The sequence below is a fragment of the Coregonus lavaretus genome, assembly GCF_964263955.1.
Source record: "Coregonus lavaretus genome assembly, chromosome: 21".
Classification (NCBI taxonomy): Eukaryota; Metazoa; Chordata; class Actinopteri; order Salmoniformes; family Salmonidae; genus Coregonus; species Coregonus lavaretus.
Window position 1 is genome coordinate 3,738,756 of NC_140008.1, and position 11,049 is coordinate 3,749,804.

General features: G+C 49.5%; 1 protein-coding gene across 1 annotated transcript; it reads right to left on the reverse strand.

Moving 5' to 3' along the window:
* Positions 1-1,502: 1,502 nt before the first annotated feature.
* LOC311148553 (leucine-rich repeat-containing protein 10B-like) lies at positions 1,503-2,708 on the reverse strand (the record flags this gene model as incomplete). The annotated part of the gene is made up of 1 exon (XM_084185540.1): positions 1,503-2,708. The coding sequence occupies one exon, from the start codon at positions 2,706-2,708 to the stop codon at positions 1,503-1,505; it is 1,206 nt and encodes a 401-aa protein (XP_084041666.1).
* Between the last annotated feature and the right edge of the window lie 8,341 nt (positions 2,709-11,049).

An 11,049-nucleotide genomic window follows, 5' to 3' on the forward strand; every position in this document is an offset into this window, starting at 1 on the left:
TAATGGACAAAAAAAATTGCTTTTCTTTCGAAAAAAAAAGGACATTTCCAAGTGACCCATAAACCTTTGAACGGTAGTGTACCTAGGATCAGATCTCCCCTTGTCCATGTAATCTGATTCATTATGATCTAAAAGACTCAACTGATCCTAGATCAGCACTGCTACTCTCAGACTGTGTGAATACGGGCCCTGGTCTCTGGTCTTCCAGGTGGTGTGCCAAATTACACCCTATTCGATTCCCTATAGAGCGTACTACTACGGGCCCTGGTCAAAAGTAGTGCACTATATAGGGAATAGGGTGCCATTTGGGATGCTACACTGGTCTGCCTGCGATTGATTGAATGATTGACTCAGTCCAACCTGATAAACTCAATCAATATTTAATGAGGCAAGATTAGGTTTCTTTTACATACATAGTGGAACTGACAGAACAAACTGTATCACATTGCAAGGTAAAGTGATAAATAACATTGTAAAGTGGTTGTCCCACTGGCTATCATAAGGTGAATGCACCAATTTGTAAGTCGCTCTGGATAAGATAAATGACGTAAATGTATGTTAAATGTAAATGTAAGGTAATAGGTTCACCTCCACTTCAAAACACACACACACACACACACACACACACACTCAAACGTGTACGCGTTTACACACGCACACAAATAGACACACACACACACACACACACACACACACACAGCGTCACCTGAGTCCTGCTCCGACTTGCCACTTTGCAGAGTTGGCAAAGACGCCGCTGCCAGCCAGCCATCCATCATCCAGCCATCCATCCAGCCAGCCATCCATCATCCATCTATTCAGCCAGCCATCCAGCCATCATCCATCCAGCCATCATCCCCACAATGTGCGGTGCATTAATATATCTTCACAGGTCAGTTAGAAAAACATCTAATGAGTTAGTCATTTAGTGTCTCAGCCCTGTCCTACTGCTAACTACAGAGAGAAAGACAAAGTCACCTATTACAGCAACGGGTTCAGGAGGCTACTCATTAATTCATTAATTCATTTCACACAGGATTTACTAAAGTTAAACAACCCTCTAGTTGTGTATTGTCATGACAGCTGGAGCGTTCTCATAAAAAGGTCTAGCCATGAAATGCAGAAGAAAAATATTTCAATAAACTTGATAGATAATTCCTGGGTGTTTTCCATATATTTTGTCCACTTAGTTCCCTCCCATCACCTCCCACAGCCCTCGTTCCCTCCCATCACCTCCCATAGCCCTCGGGGTGTTGTAGTAGTCAGAGGCGAAGGAGGGGAGGCTGTGTCCGAGAGCATCAAATCTGTGATGGATTGTGGATCAATTCTGACTGACTGACTGATCTACAAATAATTCTAAGTAGTTATTTATGATGCAAGGTGACTGTAGATCGGTCTGCAATGTCTGCTGCAATGTCAAACAAGTCTAGACTTAGGAGGGGAGGAGTCAGAGGCTTAGGAGGGGAGGAGTCAGAGGCTTTGGAGGGGGAGAAGTCAGCCAGTCATCAATGCCGGCCCACTTGTCTTCCTGGTTCCTCTAGCTCCTCCCCCTCCTCATAGTCTATATCTCCTTGTTCATACTCCAACTCCCCGCCATCATACCCCTCCCCCTCACATACAAACTCCTCCTTCTCGTATTCCATCCCCTCCAAGTCGTACTCAAGCCCCGCCCCGTAGTCGTTCAACGCCTTCTCTAACTCCGCCTCCATCTCCTTCTTCCTCCTCTCCTCCTCGGTTAGGGGCATCGCCACGGTTACCACCTCGTTATGCTTGTGCCCGGCGTGCGACGCACTGTTCTGTTTGGCCGTCTTTAGAATGCCCTGGATCACAGGCCCGTCCCCGGCCAGCACCGCCTCCTCCGCGTCCCTCGCCTCCTGCTCCTTCTTAGCCTTCCTGTCCGCCCGATCCTGGAGCTCCTCCTGGGCCCCCTCCCCAACCAGCAACACCTCCTCCCCCACGCCGGGAGGCCCCTCCACGGGGTTGTGGTCGTAGGAGAAGAGGCGGAGGGCGGGGAGCCGGCTCAGGTTAGGGAACACCTCGATCTTGTTCTTGTCCAGGTCTAAGATCTCCAGATCCACCATGCGGAGTAAGACCCGGGGGAACTCGGTGAAGCGGTTTCCGTAGAGCCACAGTCCCCGCAGGGCCTCCATGCGCCCCAGGTCCGGGGGCAGGGTCCGTAGCCTATTGTCCCCCATCTGGAGGGACCTGAGGTGGGGTAAGTCGTAGAGCTGGCGGGGAAAGCGTGTGAAATAGTTGCTCTCCATCCAGAGGCAGCGGAGACTCTGAAGGTTACGTAGCTCCGGAGGGAGAGACATCAGGCGGTTGGAGCCCAGGTAGAGACGCGTCAGGTTGCGGAGCTGGCAGATGGCCAACGGGACGTCCTCCATCTTGTTGAAGTCCAGAGCCAGGATGCGGAGGCCCTTCAGTTGGACGATGTTCTCCGGGAGGCTCCGCAGGCTGTTACCACACACGTACAGCTTGTCCAGGTGGCGTAGCCCACAGACCACACCGGGTAACCTGCGGAACTTCTTATAGCTCAGGTCCAAGACGGGATCTCCGCTCGCCAGCATCTCCTCCACCCCTAAGGGCAGCTCATCGTCCTCCATCTCCTCCTCTTTCTTCCTCCTCTTCCTCCTCCTCTTCTCCTCCATTACTTTCTCCTTCTCCTCCTCTTCCTCGTCCTCGTCCTCCTTTCTGGAGGAGTTGCCCATGCCGTGCCCGTTGCTACGCCCGTTGCTACGCCCGTTGCTACGCCCGTGGCCCGACAGCCTGCCGTTGGATACTGGCTGAGTCAGGATGGAATCAGGGGACGAGGCTGAAGCCTCGTCTGAGAATGGGGTTGGGGCTGAGACTGGGGCTGAGGCTGGGGCTGGGGCTGAGGCTGGGAATGAGGCTGGGGTTGAGACTGGGGCTGAGGATGGGGCTGAGACTGGGGCTGGTCTGGCTAAAGCTGGCTGGGGCTGGTCTGGCTAAAGCTGGCTGGGGCTGGTCTGGCTAAAGCGGGCTGGGGCTGGTCTGGCTAAAGCTGGCTGGGGCTGGTCTGGCTAAAGCTGGCTGGGGCTGGTCTGGCTAAAGCTGGCTGGGGCTGGTCTGGCTAAAGCTGGCTGGGGCTGGTCTGGCTGGGGCTGGTCTGGGGCTGGTCTGGCTGGGGCTGGTCTGGCTGGGGCTGGTCTGGCTAAAGCTGGCTGGGGCTGGTCTGGCTGGGGCTGGTCTGGCTAAAGCTGGCTGGGGCTGGTCTGGCTGGGGCTGGTCTGGCTAAAGCTGGCTGGGGCTGGTCTGGCTGGGGCTGGTCTGGCTAAAGCTGGCTGGGGCTGGTCTGGCTGGGGCTGGTCTGGCTAAAGCTGGCTGGGGCTGGTCTGGCTGGGGCTGGTCTGGCTAAAGCTGGCTGGGGCTGGTCTGGGGCTGGTCTGGTTGGGGCTGGCTGGGGCTGGTCTGGCTAAAGCTGGCTGGGGCTGGTCTGGGGCTGGTCTGGTTGGGGCTGGCTGGGGCTGGTCTGGCTAAAGCTGGCTGGGGCTGGTCTGACTAAAGCTGGCTGGGGCTGGTCTGGCTAAAGCTGGCTGGGGCTGGTTGGGGCTGGTCTGGTTGGGGCTGGCTGGGGCTGGTCTGGCTAAAGCTGGCTGGGGCTGGTCTGGTTGGGGCTGGTCTGGCTAAAGCTGGCTGGGGCTGGTCTGGCTAAAGCTGGCTGGGGCTGGTTGGGGCTGGTCTGGTTGGGGCTGGCTGGGGCTGGTCTGGCTAAAGCTGGCTGGGGCTGGTCTGGTTGGGGCTGGTCTGGCTAAAGCTGGCTGGGGCTGGTCTGGCTAAAGCTGGCTGGGGCTGGTCTGGCTGGGGCTGGTCTGGCTAAAGCTGGCTGGGGCTGGCTGGGGCTGGCTGGAGCTGGGGCCGGTCTGGCTGGGGCTGGTCTGGCTAAAGCTGGCTGGGGCTGGTCTGGTTGGGGCTGGTATGGCTAAAGCTGGCTGGGGCTGGTCTGGTTGGGGCTGGTATGCCTGGGGCTGGCTGGAGCTGGAGCCGGTCTGGCTGGGGCTGGTCTGGCTAAAGCTGGCTGGGGCTGGTCTGGCTGAGGCTGGCTGGGGCTGGTCTGGCTGAGGCTGGCTGGGGCTGGTCTGGCTGAGGCTGGCTGGCTGGGGCTGGTCTGGCTGGGGCTGAGGCTGTCGCTGGTTCTGAGTCTGGTCAGCCCGGTCGGAGGCTCCTACTCTGAACGGAGGCTGGTGCTGGTCAGCCCGGTTGGAGGCTATTACTCTGAACTGGTGGAGAAAGGAGCCAGTGGTAGGACCCGCAGCAACATGGGGCATTGTGTTCCTTAATAGGCCAGTGATTACTCTCTGCTAATAGGCCGGTGATTACTCTCTGCTAATAGGACAGTGATTACTCTCTGCTAACAGGTCAGTGATTACTCTCTGCTAATAGGCCAGTGATTACTCTCTGCTAATAGGCCAGTGATTACACTCTGCTAATAGGCCAGTGATTACTCTCTGCTAACAGGCCAGTGATTACACTCTGCTAACAGGCCAGTGATTACTCTCTGCTAATAGGCCAGTGATTACTCTCTGCTAACAGGCCAGTGATTACTCTCTGCTAATAGGCCAGTGATTACACTCTGCTAATAAGCCAGTGATTACTCTCTGCTAACAGGCCAGTGATTACTCTCTGCTAACAGGCCAGTGATTACTTTCTGCTAACAGGCCACTGATTACTCTCTGCTAACAGGCCAGTGATTACTCTCTGCTAATAGGCCAGTGATTACTCTCTGCTAATAGGCCAGTGATTACTCTCTGCTAATAGGCCAGTGATTACTCTCTGCTAATAGGCCAGTGATTACTCTCTGCTAATAGGCCACTGATTACTTTCTGCTAACAGGCCACTGATTACTCTCTGCTAACAGGCCAGTGATTACTCTCTGCTAATAGGCCAGTGATTACTCTCTGCTAATAGGCCAGTGATTACTCTCTGCTAATAGGCCACTGATTACTCTCTGCTAATAGGCCAGTGATTACTCTCTGCTAGCTCAGCAGCCACAGAGCAGCACATAATACTAGCAGTGGCACTGTCTGACCACCACACAATAGATGAGATGTCAACTGACATCTATACATTACAATAATATTGATGGGTTTGTAGTTGATTATTTGATTAATATCAACAACGAAAAGCAGCTTAGTGGTTAAAGTAGTGGTGATAATAATAATAATTTAACTCAACAATATAAACCTCCATTTTTATGATTAAAATTGTCCCTTCGTGTCTGTTTGGAGTCTGACAGAGCAGTCGACCAATGTAAATAAGCCTATATATGTCTTCCCAGAACAGATCAAATGGCACCACAAACTTCCAACAGATGCAGACTTTGCATTTGGGTATCCTATGTTCATTTGGATGCTGTCTGCTTCTCTCGGCTACTTTACTCCATGGAAGTGTTCAGTAGATATGTTCTCTGCCCTGTGTGACAGACGATAACCGCAGGCACCAGACATTTCATTCCAGATCAGCTTGAATTCTGCCCAACAGACGTAGCAGATGTCAGTGTCACCTGTTCCGTGGATCCGATGATGTGAGGACGCAGTGCAACAATCACCGAAAAAGTGGATGCTCTCTTTGAGTTTTAGGTCCGCTTGGAGACGGGGTGGTTTGAGCTGGATGTCCTTTTCCGTGATGATTGTCCGGATGGTCCATCGAGAGAGCAACTCGGAGCCCGGCGCGATGCGCGGACAGCTACGCAGCTGTGTGATGATGGTGATGGTTATGTGTTGACCTGGCCAGCGGCAAAGTGAAATAGCAAATGGAAGTCCACTTTGGTGTTCACTCACTCGCGCTTTGACGACAACGGTTGTGCACTTATTGCATTTTCGGCATCGTTAATGCTGTCATCTTGTTGCCTAAAGTCACTAGACCGTCGCCTGTATACAAGATGGAGAATGTTCTATTTGGCTACTATGAAAACGCGCGGTCGCTCGGTCCACTTCACTGTCGCGTCTGTTGGTTATAACTAGTGTATCCTGTTTCTCACGTCTCGGCTGTAGGAGGTTTGAGTACATCGTTGCCTAGGACTGTCTCCCCTCCCTAGCAACCGCAACCGGAACAGAGGGACATGATCGAACATTGTCAAACATGTAAATCACATGGTTAGAGAGGGAGAGGGAAAGAGGGGGCAGAGGAGAGAGAGATATGAGAGTGAGAGGGAAAGAGGGACAGTTAGCAGAGAGGAGAGAGATGAAAGAGAGGGAGAGAGGGGTCAGAGTGGAGAGGAGAGTAATAAGAGGGTGATGTGATTTAGTGACATTAAGAGTTAAAATATTTATAGATACAGTCTATAATTGGCACGGGATTTACATAATAGCCTGTATTTCATACTGGCCTATAAATAGGGAGTTGCATTCAAAATGGCAAATTGTTAATATGAGTGTGTGCATGGGAGCACTGGCAGCTGCATGGAACACACACACACACACACACACACACACACACACACACACACACAGATTATGTAATATAATACAAGTCAATGCATCTCCACACATCTCTAACTAACTAACTAACTAACTAACTAACTAACTAACTAACTTACATAGGCTATTAGTTGTAATAGATAGCCTAACTAACTAACATAGGCTATTCGTTGTAATAACTAGGCTAACTAACTTACATTTACGTCATTTAGCAGACGCTCTTATCCAGAGCGATTTACAGTTAGTGAGTGCATACATTTTTTTTTTTCATACTGGCCCCCCGTGGGAATTGAACCCACAACCCTGGCGTTGCAAACACCATGCTCTACCAACTAAGCTACATCCCTGCCGGCCATTCCCTCCCCTACCCTGGACGACGCTGAGCCAATTGTGCGCCGCCCCATGGGTCTCCCGGTCGCGGCCGGCTACGACAGAGCCTGGATTCGAACCAGGATCTCTAGTGGCACTATATATGTTATGACAGTGTTATATGGAGGTATATATGTTATGACAGTGTTATATGGAGGTATATATGTTATGACAGTGTTATATGGAGGTATATATGTTATGACAGTGTTATATGGAGGTATATATGTTATGACAGTGTTATATGGAGGTATATATGTTATGACAGTGTTATATGGATACATAGAAATAGTAGAAGTCTTAGGCTCTATAGAGAGAGATTATAGTGTAGAATGCAGTAGGAAGTAGTCCGAGTTGGTGAGTCTCCTTTCCTCAGACGCAGAAGGAATCAGACCCCCTTGGCAAGACGTCAGATTCTTTTCCTCTTACCTAGGGTTCTGCCTTAGGGATCTCTTATCATCAACACATCTCTCATATGCAAAGGGATCCTAAAGCACTGCTTTGCTTTATCTTGGCCAGGTCACAGTTGTAAATGAGAACTTGTTCTCAACTGGCTTCTCACCTGGTTAATTAAAAGGTGAAATATAAATAAAATAAAATAAAATCATATTATTGACATATAGGAATCTCCATGCTCATACTATTCAATATTCACTGATTCATGCGTCATTATCATGGTCATTCAAGTACTATTCAAAATGTACAGTTGAAGTCGGAAGTTTACGTACACCTTAGCCAAATACATTTAAACTCAGTTTTTCCACAATTCCTGACATTTAATCCTAGTAAAGTCATTTAGGATCACCACTTTATTTTAAGAATGTGAAATGTCAGCATAATAGTAGAGAGAATAATTTATTTCAGCTTTTATTTCTTTCATCACATTCCCAGTGGGTCAGAAGTTTACATACACTCAATTAGCATTTGGTAGCATTGCCTTTAAATTGTTTAACTTGGGTCAAACGTTTCGGGTAGCATTCCACATTCTTCCCACAATAAGTTGGGTGAATTTTGGCCCATTCCTCCTGACAGAGCTGGTGTAACTGAGTCAGGTTTGTAGGCCTCCTTGCTCGCACACGCTTTTTCAGTTCTGCCCACACATTTTCTATAGGATTGAGGTCAGGGCTTTGTGATGGCCACTCCAATACCTTGACTTTGTTGTCCTTAAGCCATTTTGCCACAACTTTGGAAGTATGCTTGGGGTCATTGTCCATTTGGAAGACCCATTTGCGACCATGCTTTAACTTCCTGACTGATGTCTTGAGATGTTGCTTCAATATATCCACATAATTTTCCTTCCTCATGATGCCATCTATTTTGTGAAGTGCACCAGTCCCTCCTGCAGCAAAGCACCCCCACAGCATGATGCTGCCACCCCCGTGCTTCATGGTTGGGATGGTGTTCTTCGGCTTGCAAGCAAACCCCTTTTTCCTCCAAACATAACGATGGTCATTATGGCCAAACAGTTCTATTTTTGTTTCATCAGACCAGAGGACATTTCTCCAAAAAGTACGATCTTTGTCCCCATGTGCAGTTGCAAACCGTAGTCTGGCTTTTTTATGGCGGTTTTGGAGCAGTGGCTTCTTCCTTGCTGAGTGGCCTTTCAGGTTATGTCGATATAGGACTCGTTTTACTGTGGATATAGATACTTTTGTTCCTGTTTCCTCCAGCATCTTCACAAGGTCCTTTGCTGTTGTTCTGGGATTGATTTGCACTTTTCGCACCAAAGTACGTTCATCTCTAGGAGACAGAACGCGTCTCCTTCCTGAGTGGTATGATGGCTGCGTGGTCCCATGGTGTTTATACTTGCGTACTATTGTTTGTACAGATGAACGTGGTACCTTCAGGCATTTGGAAATTGCTCCCAAGGATGAACCAGACTTGTGGAGGTCTACAATTGTTTTTCTGAGGTCTTGGCTGATTTCTTTTGATTTTACCATTGATGTCAAGCAAAGAGGCACTGAGTTAGAAGGTAGGCCTTGAAATACATCCACAGATACATCTCCAATTGACTCAAATTATATCAATTAGCCTATCAGAAGCTTCTAAAGCCATGACATAATTTTCTGGGATTTTCCAAGCTGTTTAAAGGCACAGTCAACTTAGTGTATGTAAACTTCTGACCCACTGGAATTGTGATACTGTGAATTATAAGTGAAATAATCTGTCTGTAAACAATTGTTGGAAAAATTACTTGTGTCATGCACAAAGTAGATGTCCTAACCGACATGCCAAAACTATAGTTTGTTAACAAGAAATTTGTGGAGTGGTTGAAAAAAACGAGTTTTAATGACTCCAACCAAAGTGTATGTAAACTTCCGACTTCAACTGTATGTTCTGACTAATGTCTTTATTACAGACCTTCTCATACTCAGATTCAATATTCACTGATTGTAGTCCTGTTCTGTAGTCAGGACAGAGGATTTACTTTCCACTTCTACAGAGACTGGTATAGACATGATAAACACACACACACACACACACACACACACACACACACACACTGATACACGCATGCATGCAGTGTAAATGAGTAAATTAGGTCAGGTCAATCCATAGATTGATCCCATTTAAATGTATAGTGGGTCTGGCAGGTCTAGTCTGGTAGCACAGCTCAATCTGACTATATAGCCTTCACCGATATGGGGGTTCATATCGCTTACCCCTTACCCCTTACCCCTTACCCCTTACCCCTCACCCCTTACCTCTTACCCCTTACCCCTTACCCCTTACCCCAACCCTTACCTCTTACCCCTTACCCCTTACCCCTCACCCCTTACCTCTTACCCCTTACCCCTTACCCCTTACCCCTTACCCCTTACCTCTTACCCCTTACCCCTTACCCCTTACCCCAACCCTTACCCCTTACCCCTTACCCCTTACCCCAACCCTTACCCCTTACCCCTTACCCCTTACCTCTTACCCCTTACCCCTTACCCCTTACCCCTTACCTCTTACCCCTTACCCCTTACCCCTTACCCCTTACCTCTTACCCCTTACCCCTTACCCCTTACCCCAACCCTTACCTCTTACCCCTTACCTCTTACCCCTTACCTCTTACCCCTTACCCCTTACCCCTTACCCCTTACCCCAACCCTTACCTCTTACCCCTTACCCCTTACCCCTTACCTCTTACCCCTTACCCCTTACCCCTTACCCCTTACCCCAACCCTTACCCCTTAACCCTTAACCCTTACCCCACCCCTTACCCCTTACCCCTTAACCCTTACCCCTTACCCCACTCCACCCCACCCCTTACCCCTTACCCCTTACCCCACTCCACCCCACCCCTTACCCCTTACCCCTTACCCCACTCCACCCCACCCCTTACCCCTTACCCCTTACCCCTTACCCCACTCCACCCCACCCCTTACCCCTTACCCCTTACCCCTCACCCCTCACCTCTTACCCCTTACCCCTTACCTCTTACCCCTTACCTCTTACCCCTTACCTCTTACCCCTTACCCCTTACCCCACCCCTTACCCCTTACCCCTTACCCCTTACCCCTTACCCCTTACCTCTTACCCCTTACCCCTTACCTCTGACCCCTTACCCCACCCCTTACCCCTTACCTCTGCATTTTAATCTATCACCCCCTTCCCTTCCTTCTCTGTTATATGTATAGTGGTGAGATGTATAGCGGTGAGATGTATAGTGGTGAGATGTATAGTGGTGAGATGTATAGTGGTGAGATGTATAGTGGTGAGATGTATAGCGGTGAGATGTATAGCGGTGAGATGTATAGCGGTGAGATGTATAGCGGTGAGATGTATAGCGGTGAGATGTATAGCGGTGAGATGTATAGCGGTGAGATGTATAGCGGTGAGATGTACAGCGGTGAGATGTACAGCGGTGAGATGTGTAGCGGTAAGATGTATAGCGGTGAGATGTATAGCGGTGAGATGTATAGCGGTGAGATGTACAGCGGTGAGATGTACAGCGGTGAGATGTATAGCGGTGAGATGTATAGTGGTGATTTTGAGTAGTAAGACTGTGGTAGCTTGTGGAAAGGACGCCATCTTCTTATTCCCGCCGTTTCCTATTTAATCCCCTATCTACTTATGGAGAAGACTCGATGTGAAGCCTCAGTGTGAGAATCAGACTGGAAGTGTGTCCCACATGGCACCCTATTCCCTACGTAGTGCACTACTTTTGACCAGAGCCCTATGGGGAACAGGGTGCCATTTGGGGTGCACACTGAATTACAGGCAGGTAGCTCTGGGCCATAAAGCTTTACACTGCTGG